The sequence below is a fragment of the Octodon degus genome, unplaced genomic scaffold (genome assembly GCF_000260255.1).
Source record: "Octodon degus isolate 3935 unplaced genomic scaffold, OctDeg1.0 scaffold00017, whole genome shotgun sequence".
In the NCBI taxonomy this organism is placed as follows: domain Eukaryota; kingdom Metazoa; phylum Chordata; class Mammalia; order Rodentia; family Octodontidae; genus Octodon; species Octodon degus.
This window is the reverse complement of record NW_004524593.1, coordinates 23000445-23021320: the sequence shown is the minus strand read 5'-3', so window position 1 is coordinate 23021320 and position 20876 is coordinate 23000445. Positions and strand designations below refer to the sequence as shown.

The 20876-nt window shown below is 48.7% G+C and overlaps 1 protein-coding gene across 4 annotated transcripts; it reads right to left on the bottom strand.

Moving 5' to 3' along the window:
- Window positions 1–2491: 2491 nt before the first annotated feature.
- Window positions 2492–20692, bottom strand: Brox (BRO1 domain and CAAX motif containing). 4 transcript variants are annotated; one of them, XM_004626885.2, is made up of 13 exons: window positions 20479–20692; window positions 17627–17743; window positions 14617–14723; window positions 13753–13849; window positions 11039–11134; window positions 8958–9030; window positions 8181–8286; window positions 7307–7396; window positions 5857–5942; window positions 4829–4910; window positions 4391–4541; window positions 3459–3618; window positions 2492–2589 (listed from the first exon to the last, which is right to left on the bottom strand). In XM_004626885.2, exons 2-13 carry the CDS (start codon window positions 17725–17727, stop codon window positions 2503–2505), a joined length of 1236 nt encoding a protein of 411 aa, XP_004626942.1. In that variant the 5' UTR covers window positions 17728–17743; window positions 20479–20692; the 3' UTR covers window positions 2492–2502. The 4 variants fall into 4 exon arrangements, with proteins under 4 accessions (XP_004626942.1, XP_023565984.1, XP_023565983.1 ...); XM_023710216.1 differs by lacking the exon at window positions 20479–20692 and adding an exon at window positions 20040–20412; XM_023710215.1 differs by lacking the exon at window positions 20479–20692 and adding an exon at window positions 20045–20412.
- Window positions 20693–20876: the final 184 nt, after the last annotated feature.

Genomic DNA, 20876 nt, shown 5'->3' with positions numbered 1-20876 from the left:
ACGCCACACTGCATGTCACATCCCGCGCATGCACAGGCCCTCGAGCCCTTCTCTGCGGGGCAGAGGGGAAGTCACCAGCAAACAGCAGAAGCCAGAGAGGCCACAGAGCAGAGAACTAGTGACTCCTGCAGCTTGAAACAACCGACATCGAGTAACTGCAAACAGACACAAAGACCTCAATGAGCACGTGAGTAAAACTGCTTTTATTTTCATAAATAAAAGGGTGATTCATTACACAGATGCCATCCAGCTGAAGCAGTACGAGCGCCGCCTGTCACGGACACGTGCGCGTCAGCACAGGCAGGTGCAGCTTTCGGCCGTGTAACTCCCCGACTCTCAGCACCACTTCACAGCGTTATGCACACGGAGCGTGTGGATCACAGCGTCACCTCTGCCGAGCCGAACCTCCCTCCTGAGCACACTTGCTGCGCTCCAGGCGCTGAACTGCTCGCTGGCACAGCCTGCGGGGTGGCTCACGATCTTCATGGAGTGCGGCCATGGTGTTCCAAGTGCCAGGACCAGCCGTACACTGGGCCCAGCTGGTACCGAGTACTGTTTCAAATGCTGCTGTCAATAGCACAGAGCAACGAGAGATCCAGGGGTAACCACGACACAAAACACAGTGACACTTCACATTTTTTCTAATCAGGAGAATAAAACTAAGCATCTATTACTGTTTCAAATATTCTAGAAACTGCAGGCTCAAATATTAGATCTTGTAAGCATTAATTAGCATTTCCATATATTTTACAAACACACTTCATTCTGCAGTGAAGGGAAGGGCAAGAGCTTGCTGTGATCGATGCCGTCAGTTATTTGAACACGTCTGGACGCAGGCAGGCACTGTTCCAGTGGGGTCACAGATGTTGCCTAAAGTTCCTTTGCTCAGTGGTGGCGGAGGCCGGATCCGGGGGCTGGGGCCTGGCCTGGGAAATGCGATGCGGGCGCAGTGGTGTCACCAGGGGAGTGGCCCGAGGCTTCCTGTCCCCAGCTGGCCCTGACGCGAGCGCCTTTCCTCCCTCCCTGGAGTTCTGCCGTGGAGCCAGGGACCATGCACCAAAACCTCTGAAACCGTGAGCCACAGTAAAGCTCTGCTCAAGGCGTGTGCACCAGGCACTCTGTCCCTGTGACAAGCTAAGACAGACGTCACACTCCCTGCCTTTGTTGTAAGGAAACGTGCACTCGCCTTTCAATGCTCTTTGCAGTTTCACGCCTTTCTCACAGGGGTGCTGTGGATTCCATGGTTTATCTACGTAAGTGTTCAGCATGGCACCGGGCCTGCAGGAAGCTCTCAAAAACTACTATTATTTCTATTAAGCGAACCAATCTGTCATTTCTAATACAGGAAAATTACCCACTAGCCCAGAAGGGTCATGAAGTGAACCCACAGCCGTCCTGGCTCTGCTGAAGTTTCAGGCCTCCGCGACTTCTCCAGTGTTATGTACTCTTGGCTGTTTCGAGTAGTCCAGCCCATTTCTGGTGCCAACCTGCACGTGCATTCTGAAGTCCCTGCTATGGCCTAAGGCCTGAAGTAGTCCAATTCCAGTAGGACACACATATTACAGAAACATGTCAAAACAATACACACCGAAATTGGGCAACCAGGTCACTTAGTACTAAGACTTTTTAAAGAAAGTAGTTACCAGTGTAACTCAGGACAACCTACGTAAGTTTTATCTTTGTATCATGCAATGTTGCTTTCTTCAAAAAACATTTCCCAAACTATCTTCCCCAACATAGAAACACCAAGTGCTGTTACAAAGTTTTAATCTCCAAGTAAGAAAGGCATTAGAAAAGGGATATGTAAAAATCACCGGGGGTTGTGGCTGGGGAGATGGCTCAGTGGAATAAGCGCTTCCCTGGCAAGCGCAAGGGCCTGAGTTCAATCCCCGGTTCCACAAAAAAAAAAAAAAAAGAATAAAAATCACCGGGGGTCATTAAGCCTGCATGAAGCAAAGCAAGCCAGGCTCCTGAAGGGCTCAGCCCAGCAACACTGATGCTCACGGGGATTCTGACCCCAACACACAGGGGCTGCCGTGAAGGTGCGCTGACCTGACCTTCTCCCCACTGCAAAAGACAAAGAACTCAGAGCAGAAATCTGTCCAGAATGAACACAGTAGTGAGGGGGTAAACCTGTCTCTCTTCAAAATCAATTCTTGTCATTCTTCTGGTATCAGGGAGGAAAATAAAGGTTTTTGTGTAGAAAAATCTGTCTGAAAACACATCATTTAGGCCCATGATTCATTAACCTGAAACTTAGCACCCAGTATTCAAAAGGACCCAACCCAAGCATGTACTGAGCCTTTCGGGCGTCTGAGCAGAGGGCGTCTGGGAGCAGGGCGGGAAGCATCCCCACAAGGCTGAAAGTCAAGAAGAAGCAACGGAAGGTGGATGCTCTCCAATACGCGATTCCTCTGCAGCCTGCAGAGCAGTCACTTCAAGGAGGGACTGAAGCGGTATGGTTTTTCCTATGCACTAGAGCAAGTGGAGCCCCATGGCGTTTTAGGAAATGTAGCAGCCAGTGTCCTTCTGGGGCTTGATGTCTGGTTCTTTCACAGGTTTTACTTCTTCTTCTGGCTTGGGTTTGGCCTAGGGAGAAGGAAAAACACAGACAGCATGTAAGGTGTGGTTCGGAACACAAAGCTGTGACCTCTTCTACTTCAGGCTTTGAAAAGATGCTGCACTAGGTGACAAAGCTGAGGCCAAGCAAGCTGCCCCAGAAGCTACAGGTCAATTTGCTTATGACAGCCAGGGGCCCTTTCAGTGCTAGCCTAGATGGGCGGCCAGACGGCGCCACGCACGGCCCTCTGCCGCTGGACTGCACAAGTCTGGAGCACCTCAGGACCGTATCAGGCTACCTCTTAGGGCTGTGTCTCAAGGGCTGAACAGGATATAAAGATGGCTATTTTAAGGAACAATGGCTTTAGCATGGGAAGGAAACTATATAAAAATACAATTTTGAGGGTGGGGCTGGGGTTGCAAAGTAATTTCCTTTCCTTTGTTACAGGTCCCTGGTCTTTTGATAGTTCAATCTCAAAATTTCCACATAAACCATCATTTGGCTCAATACCAAGATGTACTTAGATGTTAATGAATAAAATATGTTGCTCCTGGATAATTCACAGAGTGCTGAAGCTAGAGCAAATCTTTAAACATGCTGCCATAATGCCAAATCCGAGACAGTGCCACAGCAACAGAAACATGGCGACCCTTCCCTCAGCTCTTCTGGAAGGAGGCCAAACACCCTAAAGGCAAGGTGGCACGTTGGAAATGATGTTGTGTCAAACACCAGGAGACACTGAGGGTGCCGACTTTCTCTGAGTCCTGTGGCAAGCACATCCTGCCCGCACTGTGATTAGCCAGATTAACATGGAGACACACTGTGTATCTGACTAGAGATCAGCTATCAAAACACTAACTCTGGATTCAAACTCGTAACAGAGAAACCCATCTCATACACTGTCGTCCTTGGGTCTCTTGGTGAGGTCAAATGCAGCCAGCGCTTCTGGTGTCCACTGAGCACCCGCAGGAGGAAATTCGAAAGGCACGGGCTCTACCAGCCCATAATTTGCTTTGAGTTCCAGTTGTGGGGCCTCCGTTGGGATTTTTTGAAAGTAACTGCAAAAAGCAATTTAAATAGTGGATCATTCATTCAGGCATTCATGCATTGGCTATCTGGGTTCCTAACACATCCAAGGTCTGAAGTAGTGACGAGGAAGTTTCTCTGTTTCCTGCAGTTCACAGAGCAGCCAAGAAGTGCACTGTCCCTGACGCTGCTGGGGTTGCAAACTGCCAGAAGACAAGGATCTGATCAGAGACAAAGCAGAGCTGGGCATATTCGAGGTGGCACAGCCAGGTGCAGGACACCAGGGGAAGAGCGAGACACAGAAGCAGGGGCGGGTGCAATCTACACCCACAGAGGTGACCCGCAGTTTAAACCCCAATTCAAGAGTGGGAAACTGGTGCAGAGGGCAGCACACCCGTCATCCCAGCACTAGGGAGGCTGAGGCAGGAGGATCATTTCGAGTTTGAGACCAGCCTGGGCTGCAAAGTGAGCTCAAGGCCAACCTCAACTGCACAGAAAGACCCTGTTTCAAAAAAAAGAAAAAAGAAACAAAACAGCAGGAAAGGTCCAGGAGAGACTGTGCAGCACTTCATTTTCTGATCTGTAGGTAGTTACAAGTGACAACTACAGGGAAGCTGCTAAGACAACCCATGAGCTATGTCGGCAACTCATGGCCGAGTTCTGGTCTCGCTCGCATACACCATCCGCAGGTACAGCGCTGCAGTCGCACTGCAGCGCCGGGACTTCATCGCTAGCGGCACTGCTGGCCTGCTAACGCTGTGGCAGCAGCCCAAGCGGCCGGGGAGCGGGGGCGCGTGCGCTCACATGAAGCCGTTCTCCCTCTGACACTTGTCCAGCGTGTTCTTCACCAGGCTCCCAAGCTTCCAGAAGAACAGGTGTCCCGAAGGCTTGGCCGTGGGTCCGGGCCCCTTGGTCTCGCCATACTCTTTGCAGAGCGCCTCGGCCTTGGCGTACACTGTGCAAGAGACAGTCACTTGACAACAGCCACGCGCCGCTTGTGCGCAGTAAGGAAGCGTCGCGTGCCAGCGGCCGGGCTGCTGCTGCTTCTGCCTAGGGACAGCAACAGCCTCACCGCGACTGCAAGTGGGAAGCGGGCATCTTCTATAGGCTGGAGGTTTAAGACACTGTGGTCTGCTCTCCAACCACCTCATCGGGTCCTGCTCCCACTCAGGAACTGAGCCGAATCTCGTTGGCTGCCTACTTATTCTGTCTTAGAACAAAGGAGCCAAGAGTCAGACTCACATTTCTCTGCTTCCTGGAGAGCCCTGACTGCTTCCCCGCACTTGTCTCCGGCCAGCAGCGTCTGGCCATGGTAACAGTATGCCTGGGGAAAGAGACACGTTCACACTCACGCTCTCCCTCCACCACCACCGCGGCGTGAGGAAAGCAAATGTCTACATCTGTCTGATGCCTTAGCAGAACCCCTTACATCGCTCCGTTTAAGTGTTTCTTTCCCTGTCTCTGTTCCTACAAATGGTGCAATCACATCCAGATTTGAGCAAAAATAGCCTTCTAACTGCATTCTAGGAGCAAAGGTTACTTGCTGAAATCTGTTTTTAAAATTAGGACAGTGCAAGCTGAGCATGGTGGTGATGCCTGCAATCCCAGCACTCAGGAGGCTGAGGCGGGAGGACTGTGACTCCAGGCCAGCCCAGGCTACAGCGTGACTCCAAGGCCAGGCTGCACTGCACAGGGAGACCCTCTCTCAGAGCAGAACAAACAGAACTCTCAGGACAAGCAGTTGGGGAGGAAAGTGCTGCATTAACCAGACAAGCACTGTGACAATCAGGACCAGTGTCTGGGGAAGGCGCGCTGGCCTGAGGGTTTCTTCTGCGATCACCCATGTAGCAGCAGAGGCCCTGAGATGCTCGCTTTGAGAGAGACTCTGGTGTGTAAGTAGTAAGGCACGTCCTTGGCCTCAGGAAAAGGTTCTGCCCATCTCTCTGAGGCACTAGTCAACCCAGTGGTCACTCTCAGGGTGTATCCCCAGGCGCTGACAGCATTCTGCCGAGAGGTGCTCCCCTGCACAAGATCCTGCAGGCGGTGTCCAGGACAACATGCCTGAGCACGCAGAAAGCAGGCTTCAAATCAGAGCGCAAGTCTGTCACTAACCCGGGGCTCAGTCCCGTCTCTCCCCACTCGCTTCAGTCCCCCCAGTGCACTGGTGGTGTCTACTGAGAACCACGTGCTACGTATAAAATGCTGAGGAATCGGAGTCTGGGGAGGGGTGCCCCAGTCATCTAGGCTGTTCTTAGGTTACTCATACTCACGTAGGCTGTGTAGAAACACATTTTCAAGTGAAGATATTTTCTCCATTTAGCAGAATATGCAGGCTCCAAACTGGATAAAGTATGATCTAAAGTTACATTTTAAAAAGCAAAATATAATTTCACCCTGATTCACTAGGAGACTTTCAGTTCATGTGTTCTGGCGCTAAAAGCAGAATGCTGGTCAAGGCTGAGATGCAAGCATCTATACAAAACTCTGTAGCAAGTTAAGTATCAGGCACCACTTTGACTTGCTGGTTAGTGACCTTTAAATTACAGACACACGGGTGGCAGCCAGCGCTGGTGGGAGGCTGCTCCCCATACTCTCTCGGTTCACAGCCTACATAACCCGGCAGCGCAGCAGCAGTGCAGCCCCGAGGCAGGGACACAGAGGACAGGCTCGTCTCCTCCATTCCCGTCTCAAGGAGTCCTGTGCCAAACACACTCCCACGCCACACACACTCACACCCACGCTGCAGGAGTCTGTCTCCTCCCCTCTGCTTCCTTCTCCATCCAAGTCATCAGACACCCGGTGCAGCCAGCCTGTGTCACAGGGCAGCCACAGGCCCGCTCAGGGCAAACCGCAGTGAGGCAGAGCCCGTGGAATCTCGTAGCAGGCCCAAGTGACCTCAGAATCAGGCCGTTCTGGCTCGCACAAATACGCAGCGCCCCTCCTTCACCCCTCCCTGGTCTCAGCTATGAGCAGCCGCCTGCAGGCCCCTTCCTCTCCCTCTACAGTGTACACGTTTCACTCTTACACACTGCAGCTTCCCGGGAAACTCAGAACCGCTCTGTGATTGCCAGGTGAGGCTGGATGCCACCTTCCTCCAGAAAGCCTCCACCAGCAAGCCGGCTGTTGGTTCTTACCTCGCTGCTCCAGCAGCGTTACGCATCACGGGACACACTCCACAGGTACGTTCACCTCTGTCCTGAGCCTACAAATCTACTCAACTTACTCGACTCAGCAGCTAGAACAGTAATCATTTCTTAAATAGAAATGCAGGCATGTTGCTTAAGTAAGTGAACATGAAGAACAAAACAACCAGAACTGGAGCCTGAGTTCTGATCCATCCCAACTGGCTCCAAGTGACAGGTGGGGCATGCGAATGCTCTGGTTTCAGTTTCATGTCTCGATAAGTGAATCATAGTCAACATGAAGTCATCCTAAGGTTGCCATGAAGACCAAAACCAAAGGCAACAGCAAGTGAGCCAGGTGGCTGCTACTTATGACTGGCTACGAAGTAGAGCCATATCCTTCCTGGCGACACAGCTTATTAACAGTGAGCAGCTCTAATTCTTTAAAATAAGATAAACATAATAATGAAGATATTCCAGCTTTGCAGACAGTAGAAAAATCTGAGAACCCTTTCATTTTCATTTCTAATTTAGCTCAGAGGAAACAATCTGCCAAGCTAAGACAAAATGTTAACAGCAGGATTATAGAGGCGCTCACCGGCTCTTTGGTAGAAATTGGCCGTTTCGTAAGCCAGTGCAGCGATCAGCCCCGGAGCGTGCTTGAGTTCAATTGCTCGGGCAATTGTCACTGGGGGCAAAACACAAGAGAAGGGGTCTGGGTGTGACTCACACTCACCTGCTGCCACAAGGTCAGCAAAGACAGCCTGACGCTTTTCTGGACTTTTACATAGTTCAAGTTTAACACAACAAGTTATGCAAAATTCAAACACAAATGAAAACAATGAGGCTGATGGTTCTGATGCCATTTCCTTAAATCAATCAGTAGTCAAGACTTAACTAGTAGGAAGGACAGCAAATTCAGAGGACTAGAGTTTGAAATAAGGAAAGAAAAACCAAAGCCTGTAGAAGTTTTCTTTTAAATAATACAATAGTAAAAAAAAAAAAAAAAAAGCATTAGAAACGATACAAACCGCAATTTTCTCTTGCCCTCCTGTGATTCACACTGTTGGGAGTGGTATGGAGCCCGATGTGTGTCTGTGTAACTCAACTCAGCGCTGGGCTTGCCAGGCAGGTGCTGCGCCACTGAGCTAGGTCCCCAGCTTTCTGTTGTTCTGAGATGGGGCCTGTCTTGCTGTGCTGACTCAGCTGGCCTTGAGCTTACAATCCTCCTACCTCACCTCATGAGTAGCTGGCATTAGAACAACAAACCACCACACCCGACTTTTTCCAAAATCCTCAAAGCTATTCAGCTGTAAGGGCTTTTCCTTCATGAATGCAGATGTTAAAGGGAAAGCTACTCCTACAAGTTTTCAAAACCTGGAAATCACAAGCTATACAGCTATTTCTGATTTAAAAGTAATTAAATGCCGACACAGATTTCCTTGAACAGCAATCTTACAACACATGGGTACCTTCTTGAGCCTCCGCCTGGCACTGGAGGATATATGCTTCCAGGAGCCGGGGCTCCAAGTCCCTTCCCTTCTCCGCAGGTGTGAGGAGCTTCGGGATGTGACTTTCCTGAGGAACAGAGATGTCCAATCTTACTTAACCAGGTATCAGAGATGAGGAAAAGCAGCTCTGAGACAGTCAACCTGTGCATGAAGAGCAGCAGCAGCAGCAGCAGCAGCAGCAGCAGCAGCGAGCTTATGGAAATGGAAGCTTCTCCTAAGCAGCGCCACGCGCTGAACTTCTAACTGGGAGTGAATGGGAACTTCCATACACTAGAGACACAGTGAACAGAACTGCCGCCTTGAGGAGTCCGGTAGCTCGCCCTGGACAGACTGACAGCAGCCGGCCCTGCACTATCTAGGGCTCTGCATCTGCACACCTCCACCTTACGGCGAAAGCATCTGACTGTGACACGGCACCCGTGAGCACGTCGCAACTCCATCTTCGCTCCCTCAACGACATGGTTCGACTATTTATACAGCATCTCCCTTGCACCAGCTAAAGTGTAAGGCAGAAAAGGTGCAGGTTACACAGAAATCTTACGCCATTTTATAAAAGGGACTTGAGCACCAGCTTTTGTGCCCTGGAAAAAGGGGTCTTCTGTCCGAGAGCAGATCCCCCACAGGCCGTGAAGGCCCCGGACTGATTGTACAGAATGAAACCATCCCCCCCCCCCTTACAAAACATTATTCAAGCGTTAAAGCATTAGAAATATACTTAATTTAAAATGTTTTCTTTACCTTCAAATGTTTAAAAATCCCAGCTGCAATTTTCAGGCTTCGGTGGACCTCTTTTGCTTCATCTTCTGTTATGCTTGAAGACAGTGAGTGGGTTAGTTAGAGGATGGGTCCAGTTCTGGCTGCTAAAACCAACGTCTAATATATTACCTCAAGTGAAGTTATTTCTGCTTATCACCCTGTGGAGGACAGGCGACTGGTGGCAACTTGTACCCCCAGCCGAAGTGAATCAGCATAGTGCTAGGTGTGGAAGGCCCCTGAGCACTGCTGCCAACAGCAGAAAAGGGGGAGTGGCGGGGAGCAGGTAGAGCTGTGGGTTCTCCCCAGAAGATTGTCTTGCGGGCTTTTCCGATGGGAACCTGGCTGTTCTCATGGCTGGAGGCGCTCCTGATCTCACTGTCCCTGAGGATGGCTGTGGTTCTCTTCGGAGGAGCTCTGGTCCTTACTGCACGTGTCACTTCCTGGCTCCAGGGCCAGCATAGATCCTGCTGGCCCAGACTGTCTAGCTTCCACCACTACCTTTGGGTCTTTCCCATGCAGATCCATGAAACAGGCTTGCACGGGACATGGCCATGGGCCCTAGGCCTCATCTGGACTCCTGCAGGACACTGGGCCAGATTCTCTGGGTCTCTAGCATGTGGGCAGATCTCCTGCACTGCTTTGTGCCTGACTCTCTGGGGAACTACCATCAACTGATCCTATAAATTATGGGTCTTCTATTAAATTACTGCCCTTAAAAACTCTGCCTACAACACACCACTAGTTTTCTTCCTCCAAAAAAGTCTAATTTTGACACCAAAAATATGCATGAAAAACACCTATTACAGCCGATAGCTAGATATCTCTCAAAGCCCCCTGCACTCACAGGTGGGACTTTGGGGAGTGACTGGACCACGTGATGCTTGATTAGTGGGGGACATACTGTGAAGAGGGGAGACCACTGACAGGCTGTGCCCTGGATGAAATGAACAGGGAAAACAGGCAACGTTCTGCTCCCCGCCCCACCACTGGGTCTCTTGCTTTGGAGCTGACTAGGGACGAAAACGTCCAGACTAGGCTGAAATAACCTCTCCACCTCAGCCTGTGAGCGAGGGCATTCTGTCTCGGCAATGGGACAGCAACTGAGGCAGTATCCAAGAAGATGGCGGGGAGAGGGAAAGGCAGAGACCTGCCTACGGCTAGTCCCTTCCAGACTCTTCTGTCCCCAGTGCAAGCATTAAGCACTCAGTACGTATACAATAGTACATGTTTATGTTACACATGAAATAAAACAAGCACTGTTCTGCTTAATCTCTACAATAAAGAGAGAATTTCACAGGAGCACACAGAATTCAACCTCACTGCAAAGTGGCTGTGTATTATTCCTACGTGTGGCGGATCATAACTGGCCTGCCAGTTTCCCAATGTTGAGCCCACAGTGGCTACTATAAAAACCACTAATCGAGCCTCACACCCACAGTCCAGTGGCTCCCCAAAGTCGCAGCTGCGAGTGCAGCAGGCTTTGAGAGACATCTAGGTATAAGCCATAACCGGTATTTTTCACGTATATTTCTTAAGTGTCAAAATTAGATGTCTTTGAGGGAAGAAAACTAGAGGAAAGAAACTAGTGGTATGTTGGAGGCAGCGCTTATAAGGGCAACGATTTAGTACAGTTTGCTGTTCTTTAGTCCTTCAAAACATCTTTGCATATATTTACATGCCTTGTGTTTCTTTTGTTATTACCCAGTTATGTTCTCTTATTTCTCCTTTTGACTTGTAAGCACATACATTACAAAAATAAGTAATTTATCGTATGTATCGCAATTCTTTTGACTAATTTTCAAATGTTTTTAAACTTTGCTGATAATACTTTTATGTAGTCAATTTTTCCATAGTCTTTTATCCAGAGAGACCTCCCACATGACAAACTATAAAAAAAACTTTTCCAATTTAAAGTGAGGCTTCATAAGTACTGTAGTACTTAAAAGGCAATCTTTTAGTTACCTGAAGCAGCACTTTTTAATCAATGGCCGAGAATTTCTAAAACAAAACTCATTTTGAAAGATAATATTTACATGTGCATGAACCTTTTTCGTTTAACTTACTTTTCTTTGCCAGCCAGTCTTGAAGCATATTTGGTGTACCATAAAGCTACATTAAATCCCATGGAAATTAATTCAAAAACAGCATCCTGTTGGGCACTGGAATTAAAAATACATTCCGCAAGTTTTCTAAATTAGTAAATTATTGCTATATGAAACCCACCAGATATTCAGCTCACAACTACAAACTACAAGCTAACTTATACATGTGTGTAAATAAAGAAAGAAAAAACAGACAGGAAGGAAGAAAATGGTGGTTGTGTTTAATATGGACAGGTAGATAAAGCCACACAGTTAATTCACAAAGAGCGGCTGAATGTACTGGCCCAGTGTGTACCACACACTGATAATTGAAGAGTACCTTTGAAAACACAGACTTCTAGGGCTGAACTTCAGACTCAAAGTCTGGGAAGGGCCCAGAATCAGTACTTTTATTCTGAAATGAGCGGCACTTATGCAATGCATCGTGACAATGGAACTCCGAGGAGGGGTGGTCTTAGCTGGAGTCACAAAGAAGCCTTACTGGTACTTAGGAAACCAAACTGTGCCCCAAGGGGTGAGTACATGGAGGAAAGGTGCCCCGGCGAGAAGGATGCTGTCAAAGGACAAGAAGGGTTTTCCTGGTAGAACGGATCCAACCTACTTGACTGGAGCAGACGTATGTAAAAACAAAATTAAGGCACAGGCCAGGGAGATGGCTCAGTAGAATAAGCACTTGCCTGGCAAGCTCAAGGGCCTCAGTTCAATCCCCAGTTCCACCAAAAAAAGAAAAAAAAAGAAATCAAGGCAGAGCAGGACAGATAGCTAAAAGAAACATAAATGAAGAGTTCTGAACACCAAGTGTTATGCAAAGAAAAAGGTCTTGAAAGCAAGAATATTTTATCCCTTGCTTTCTTCCTATTCTATCACTAAGGCATAAAGAAAACAGTGAGAGTGCACTATACCAGTGAGATACTAATTCCAGTATCATCTCTGTCATTCCAAGAGTCTAAACATTCCTACGTACTGCCTCAAATGAAGAATGCAAAAGTACTAAGTTTATTTTACATGCCACCATGCCCAGTCTTAAATTAAAAATTTTAACTGTACTTTGTATCTTTTATTGTGAAAGGAATGAGACACGTCGATATTTTATTTTTCTAACTTTTTCAAATGTATTTAATACAGGGTCTACAGGTTCTCACTACACAGATTGGATTCATGGTGATCCTCCTGTTTTTCAGCCTTCCAAGTGCTGGGATTACAGGTGCGCACCCCCACGGCAGGCCAGGGATCAAACTCCTGGCCCCTACACCTGTTCGCAGGCGCTTTAATCTGCTGAGCTATTTGGCCGGCCCTAGAAAACTTCTTAAAATTGTTTTGCTTCTTAGTTTTAATAGCTTACTCTTTCCAGCATAAAGAACTTCTGAATAAGACAGGAAATATAATATCAGACTAATGAAGCCCATTACCCCAGAACACTGACACCTGCACAGGACCCGTATTCCCCACTGCCCACCCAATTTGTGAGTTCTGCACACGATGTTCCCAAAGAAGGGAGCGTTTCTCCTTACTCACTCAGCAAAGCACCCTCATTTTGGTCCTCACTATAGTCTCTGACCCCCGAAGTGGCCAACGCCTCTCAGCTGAAGACTGTCTCCTCAGAGTCTGCCTTTCTCCTTACTCAGCAAAGCGCCCTCATTTTGGTCCTCACTACAGCCTCTGACCCCCGAAGCAGCCAACGCCTGCTCAGCTGGAGACTGGGGCGCACACACAGACGCGTGGACGCCAGCCCACACTCCCCTGCGTGCACCAGCGCCTCGTTCCTGCAGCAATCTCCAGGGCCTTCCTCTCTGCTTTCATAAAGCAGCAATTCTGGCTGGGTGTGGTGGTGCATGCCTGTAATCCCAGCACTCGGAGGCTGAGGAAAGAGCATCTCCACACGTTTGAGGCCAGCGTGGGCTACACCATGAACTCAAGGTCCACCGGGACTACACAGTGAGACTATCTCAAAAAAATAAAAAACAGTAATTCTAAAAACAGACGGAGCAGGGAGGTAGCTCAATAGTGTGTGCCTGCCCAGGAAGCACAAGGTCCTTAGTTTGATCCCTGGTACCAAATAAATAAGTAAATAAATAGTGAACCCACTTGTGTTTTTAAAAAAGCAACTAAGGAAGGTTAGTACATTATGATCTAATTGCTGTTATAATTAAGTCTGTTTCAAATAGTTTCAACTGGTTGATGAAAAGCTCTGAAATGAAGTTTTTAGAAAGAGTAGAAAAAGTACAGCGAAACATGGAAAAAACGAATGGTGACAATCAGAGTACACAACTGAGGAGACAGACTGACCAAGGATGGCTGAACTACCCATCAAAAGAACAGGCCTTAAAGGTAAGACTGCATGTCAGTTTGGATTCCCAATCTTTGCCTTGTTCATGCATTAAAAATATGTCACGGCTGTTCAATTCCAGTTAATAAAGACAGATTTGGTCTGGGAGAAACGAGTAATGCTTCACTGAACTTAAGATGTAGGTGAAATGCTCTTACCTACCTTCCTGGTAAGCAAGTGCTGACGAGACCTACCCTTGCCGCCGCCGCCGCCTCCTCCTCTGCAGTACTGGGCATTGAGCTCAGGGCCCTGAGCTTGCCAAGCCCATGCTTCTTCTACTGCCCCACCCCCACCCCCACCCCCACCCCCACCCGTTGCCTTCTAACAGAGGCCACGAGTACACTTTTACCTTGGCACCTGTCCTTGCAGTGTATCGGTCCACTTGAAATTCTGAATATATCTTAACTTGCTTTCCTGTGTAGATTCACCTGGGGAATGTATGAAACCTACACAAAGACACAGACATTTTAGTTTGAGAAGCAAAATCACAGGTTCCACTGAAAGATGTTTCTGATCACTGCTTTTCCAGGTGCCTGAATGAAACCTTTGGCCTTTCCTCCCTGACTGCATCTGACACTGTCTCCAGAGGTTACCTAGTTCCAGGAGGTGTGAGGATCGCGTTACATGTACCTTTAACTTCTGATGTGTTAAAGCACACACTGCCTTACCACCTCTTTTCTGAAACTCATGCATATCAAAACTTACAACACTACACTATCCATATTTAAGAAGTCTGGGGGCCTGCCCCTTAGCTGAGCTCTTTAAGTGGCTGCTTCGACGTCGGGCTCAGGTTGCTGTGGTTCCATCCCCACAACTCAAGCCAGCCAAACCTGCCCTGAAGGTATTCAGAGAAAAAAAAAAATCCTTATTCCATATTTAAGAAGTCTAAGAAGTGGGCCACAGAGATGGCTCAGCAGTCTAAGCACCTGCATAGGTAAGCACGAGGACCGGGGTTCGATGCCCAGTACTGCATACTGTGCCAGCCCTGCCCCAGGTGCACCAAGCCAGCCACCAAGACCAGGCATGGTGGGCCACACCTGTAATCCCAGTGCTGGGGAGGCTGAAACAGGAGGATCACTACAAGTCTGAGCTGGGCAGTGAGACCCTGTGCCAAAAACATAAAATTTAAAAAAAAAAAAAAAATTCTATGAAATAATGTGAACTTCTTCAAAGTTTTATTTTTTAAACGCCCAAGTAAATATAAACGACAAACCTTGTAAAAGTGAGAAGTACAAATCTGCCGCATTCTTCATCATTTCTGGGTTACAGCTCAGATCGGTGAACAGCTCCAGGAGGCGCGCCCTGGATGACCTGAGGTCGCTGACAGGAAACAGGAAGGCAAAGGGAGGGAGGCTGCGGTGCTCTGCTCTGTGCACGTGCCTAGAGGTCTCACAGAAAAGCTCTAACACGCGTGTGATGTCCACCCCTCGCCCTCCAAGGCATCAGCAAGTACACAGAAGTAAATACAATCAGAGACAAATTAAATTACTAGTAACTATTTTAAAACGGCACACTGTATTAAAATCAATCCAGTTCACTTATAAGACAAATTGTGGATACAATTATGTAGTAAATATACATAGCAAGCTTTAATTAGAAAAATCAAACAAATGCATGCATTTCAGATTGAGGGGAGGAATTAATAATGAGCAATTTCAACCAGTTCATGATAAGCTTTTGGATTAGCTCAGTTTTTTTTTTTTTTTGTATTTAGGACAGGGTGTACAGGGTCTCAACACATAGACTGGACTCATAGTGATCCTCCTGTTTCCAGCTTCCCAAGTGCTGGGATTGAGGCACATGTCCCCAGTCTCAATCTCTGTCTCAGTGTGCCCCAGGGGCAGGGGCAGCATGGCAGACCTGGGGATCAGGATCAAACTTCCGGCCCCTGCATCTGCCTAAGCAGGTGCTTTAATCCACTGAGCTATTTGGCTGGCCCTTAAGTTTTTGGACATAACGGAAATTTACTATATTTGTGTCTACTTTTAGTACTCCTTAAAGGGACTCTCTTATTTTTATATTTATTTTTGGTACTGGGAATTGAACTCACAATCTCATGCTTGCCAGGTAGACGCTGTGCTGCTAAGCTAGGACGCAAATATTTTAAAACTGAAATAGCGTTCCACAACTCAGGGCACATGCAAAATGTCTAAAAACGCATGACTTAGTTTTAGAACTGTTCTCAGCTCCGTTCTTTTACTTCTCTGCAGCACAAATACTGCAGATTTGTCTTTTCTCCTGTTTCCACGTAAAAGTGGCTTAGAAGTCTCAAAGAAAAGCTTTAACATGCACATGAGGCCCAACCCCTCCCTTACAGGTATTACCAAGTACACAAATTTTTTTCCTTGGAATTTTTCCCCACAATACTAAGTTTCCAAGGTGCTCCTCTCATCTCTACAAGTTTCTCACTTTCCCTGTGTCCTCTTATCTCCACTAAAAGATTTCCACCCTTGGCTTTCAGTTTTCCCTTTGAGATCTCACCACCTTCCACTACTTCCATTTCCAGACTTAACCTGTCAGCTCTAACTTGTTCAGTTCACTTCCACATATTGTCTGGAAGGCAATTAAAGGCTCACTGAAGGTTCCTGAAATCACACTGCATGGACAAAGGCTGTAGCCACTTGAAGTGTGTGAGTGACAGTAGAAACACGACCTCTTAACTGGAAGGCATCCAGAGAGCAGGGCCTGCCCTAGAATAAAGGCAAGGCTAGCACGTACTCAAAACGCTGGAGTGCAAGAACAGCAACTCTCAAACATTTCCTTCTGCTTTAGGATGGCTGTGACATGTCTGTCATGTTTACAGGACGGGACATTTCATCTGGAGTGTTCCTGATGTTGTGCATACACACCGGTGCTGACTCTGAGGAGGCTTATCTTAAGAAACAAACAGGCTTACGAATGTGTCACTGCTTAAGGTACTTATCTAAAAGTTGAAAGGGTGATTCCTGAATTGGGAAGAAATCTGAAGTTTAAAAAATTCTTTAAGGCCTAGTTTAGGCTCAAGCATTGTGTGCCAAAGTAGGTGCTCAACTGTCACCTACAGCCCAACTTGTATAAAGCTAAACTCATCTTAAAATTATTGAATTTGAGAAAAATGAACTGTAGCAATAGTAATTTATGCTGTATATCTGACACATCAGGAATCAGGCCCAAAGATATTAAGAGACGTGCCCACTGCTACAGATAAACAGCTACCTGGCAACCAGCGTCTGGGAGGCCAGATGAGGCTGGCAAACTAGTCTGCAGCTTGTTTTTGTGCAGCTCACGACTTACTCTTGATCAGCTCTCAGACTGAGAATGGTTTCTACATCTATAACGGTTCCAGAACAAAGAAAAACTGACTACATTTGCTATCTAGTGGCTCGCCGACCAGTGGTCTAGAGATGAGGTCACTGCCCTGCTCTTCCCTTACTGGTCCCACCACTGACCCAGCTACCTAGGTTTTCTGTCTCAGACTGTACCCTTCCCAATCTCCCAAAGCCAGCTGGCCCATCAGGCGAGCCGGTGCCTGCAGAGTACCTCTTCCTCCTCTCCCTCGCAGCCGCCAGCCCACTCCACTCACGCTCCCTAGTGACGGCCCTCACTTTCCTCTTTCCCCACCCCCTCCATCAGGAACTCCACAGAGTAAACATTTCAGGCTCTTTGGGGCACAAGGTCTCCATCCCAACTACCCAGTTTTGCTGCTCTGGAGGCTGCCACAGCAGGGTATAAATAAATGTGGGTCTGGCTGGGTTCCAATAAAACTTTATTTTTTAAAAAAACAAACAGGAGGCTGAACCTGTGGGACAGCTTACCAACTCCTAAATTAAGCCATTCAAATTAAACCCAGCTCCAGTCCGTTCTCCTATGTGACTTCTTTGATGGCCGTTCCAAGTCACAGGGACCTCTCCCTGTTCTGAACTCAATGAATTCACTGCCAGCCAATTAATAATGTCCGTCTCCTACTTTCTGGCATCTCCTACACTACAGTAAAACAATCATAACTCTTTTGTTGTCACTCCTTTAGTCTCCTAGGACTCATTTATTAATTTTACATTAATGACATAGGCCTGGACGATGGCCAAAGTTTGACTCTATGATTTCACTCTTCATTGGCACAAATCAGCAACTCTCAAGGTAGGGACAATGTGTTACCTGTTCCTATATTACCCAAGAAATCTAACAAAATACCTTGTATCTAAGAGTGACAGCAAATCTCAGACTTGCATACAACTAAAACTTACTTGCAAATTTTTGAAGCAGGTAGGCCAGCGGCCACACCGTAGTAATTAAAAGAGACAGGAGCCGTGGCTTTCAGTGGGTTCCTATGAAACCAATGGGTCATTTTTTCCAGATGTCTCCTATATAGAATACATAAAATTAAAGACAACATATTTCATAAATAATGAACATGGTGTAAAAGTATTTTTCAATTAAGCGTTTACTAGAGAACAAGAGACAGGGACCACTAGAGGGACTGTGATAGGACAAAAAGGGTAGGAAGGCGAAATAAACCGGAGAGCAAGTCATCTATCACCCTTGAAAGCACAACCTTTTCAACAGAATCATAAGATCCTGATAAAACCACAAAAATACCGTGTTTACATGCAGTCAGAAAGTGTTACCAAGGAGGGGAAGAGCCCCTTGCTTTCAGTCAACTCATCAACTGAGCACGCATTATTAGCTTGCTGTAGACAAGGCTGTTGACCTTTGGGACATGGTAACAGACGCCTGGGTTACTTCCCAGGGACGTGAGCCTGCTTTTGCTGAGAACACTCATTCTTTAAGGCCCACAGAAGTCTGACGGGTGACTAAAATGGAATTAAGGACTGGCCTTCCTGCTGTTTTAACTCTTCATTAGACTCTACTTCTCTCTGCCCAGGGACAGAAAGATCGTCATTTAAAAATGTTTAGCCCAAAGCTACGATGCAGGTGTAATTCGCCCACTGCCCAGTGGAGCTGGCGTGCTTGCTTCTGTCCTACCCTGTACTTTTCAGGAGCTCGAGCACTGAGAGTCCCTCAGCCCCAACATGAGGCCAGGACATTTATGCAGGACGAGGGCATCGTCCGAGTAACTCGGTGGTTCCTGAGCAAAGCTGACTGCCAAGTACAAGGCCAAGATGTTTTGTGCAGGAAAAAGGTATCAGATATACAAATATTTAACCGAGTCTAGACAAGCGGAGTGACTACATGATGGTCCAAGTCTGTCACAAAAAGAAACAACTTTATTGAGACGAGAAAACAACCAAAAATAAACACCTTCAGGAACTGCTGAGTGTGCCTGGGCTTCAGCCCACACGAGCAAAGGCACGAACCCCGCTGCGGTCCTGCGAGCAGCAGCTGGCACACTCAACCACGTCCCAGGGCCCTCTCCGTGCTCTGCACTCAAGGAACTGAGAGCGTCCATCTCCCCCTTCAAGGCACCTCTCAGCCTGCGGTAAAACAAGCCTTCGTCTCTAGGGACCAACACTCCAACCCCCATGGTTTCTTTCCCCATGAAGCCTGGTGGTACTAAGCCCACCATCCCACAGCACACATTTTATATGTAAACTGTTACATACAAAAGATGCGCTAACAAAATATCTTCCACAAATCAAGGCTGTTTTAACCGATCTATTTATGGTAGTCTATATTTAGACCAGAGAGATTAAACAAACAACCCCAAAAAACCAGCACTTGAAAAATTGTCCGGAGCGACCTTAATGTTAAAATACAATACGGAAGTGCATTTTAACACAACATTTACTTCACCTGCGTAAAAATCACGTGGGAGTGTGGCGATCTTGCAAACAGTAAAGTTCTAGTTCACAAGATGCTCACGCAGTTTTTGAGGGGGGAAGGCTCTAGTTGAGAGCTGCAGCCGAGAGGGGCAGAGCCAACCGCCCGAAATTGTCAGAAGAGACTGAATGGGACTCTCATTTATATCCCTAAAGCTACCGAAATAAACCCTCTTCCCCCACACTGCGGACGCCAACAGACTGGTTCTAGCAAGTATTCCACGGCAAAAGGCACTTTCCACAACACAGGAGGAAAAAAAATCAAGCCTCTAACAAAAAAAGTGCATTTGAGTAATAACTTCGATCCTAAAAGTGAAAACACCTGAAAAACTACGCGAAATGCTAAATTTAAAAAAAAAGAAAAAAAGGCCACGTCGCCTGCCGCAGGCCACGCACGCCCAGGAGGCGGCGGCGGTCGGCGTCCAGGAAGGTCAGGCCGACTGAGCACCGCGATCGGGCCGCCCGACTGACAGCGCGGATTCGGACGCGGCTTCTCACGAGCGGCTCGGCACAAGGCCACCGACGGACTCGTCAGGAACAAACGCCGCGGCGGCCTGGGCTGCTCCACGGGGACGCTCGCACGCACGCAGTGGACGGAAGAGCGCCGCGGCCCCTACGAAAACCTGGGAGTTCACTTGCGACCCAAAGCTCTACGGCGCCTTTCAGAAGACACCCCGAACGCCTTCCAGGCAAACCTGCTTCCCGGGAAAGCCGAAGCGGAGGCAGCTCCGCCGAGCCCTCCGGGGCAGCGCCTCCCCCACGCGAGGCGAGCCTTCCGCCCCGCGTCCTCCGGGCGCCGCCTCTCCGCCGGGCCCCCGAAGGCGGGCGGCCCCCAGCGCAGGGTGGGTACCCCGAGGCCACCCGCTCTGCGCAGACCGACCTTACCGCAGCAGGCCGCCAGCGCGGAGCCCACTTCCTGTTTACGCGGCTCCTCCCGGGGCGACGCCGGGCGCAGTCTGCGCACGCGCTGACTCGGACAGGCAAGGCAAGGGAAAGCCGATGCTATCGACCCGGGAGGCGTGCGTAGACGACGGCCGAACGCAGCTCTATTTACTTTAGGTTATCGGAACCGTGGCAGCCAGTGGAGACGCGGAGCAAGAGTACTCTAGGCAAATCTAGCTGTCAGGATTATTGACTTGCGGCACCAATGTGGAATTTCTATCCTTCGTTTGATTCAGGGCATCAGAAACCGACTTTTTATAGCAGCATCCAGGAGTCTATGGAGACTAGAGTAAAGCGGTGGGCGGCTGCTGCTTGGCACTCAGGGGTCAGCCGGGAAGGGAGAGCGCCGGTAAAGGCACAGCCTCCGATACACTTACCGGGCCGCGCAGAGTCAGCGCGGCGCTTCTCCTGGGGGAAGAAGGGCAAAATCGCGGTCCACGAGAGAGAAAAAGAGGCAGCAGTCGCGCCGAGAGCAATCAACTGGAGTGACCGGAAGCCAGGGCCGAGCCGGGCATCACGTGATCGGCGCCGTGACAGTTACCGAGGCAACATGAAGCGTGGCGAGTGCGGCAGGCGAGGGTCACGTGGCCGGCGCCATGACAGCTAGCGAGGCGGAAGGACGTCGAGCGGCGCCGGCACGTGACTGCCGCCTGCCAGCTGTCGGGCGGTGCCGAGCCCCGCGGCGTCGCCGCCCCTCGGAACGCCCCGCTCGCTCGGCGGCCCTCCCACCGAAGCTTGGGTGGCGTCCCCGGAGAGGCCGGGCCGAGGCGCCGGC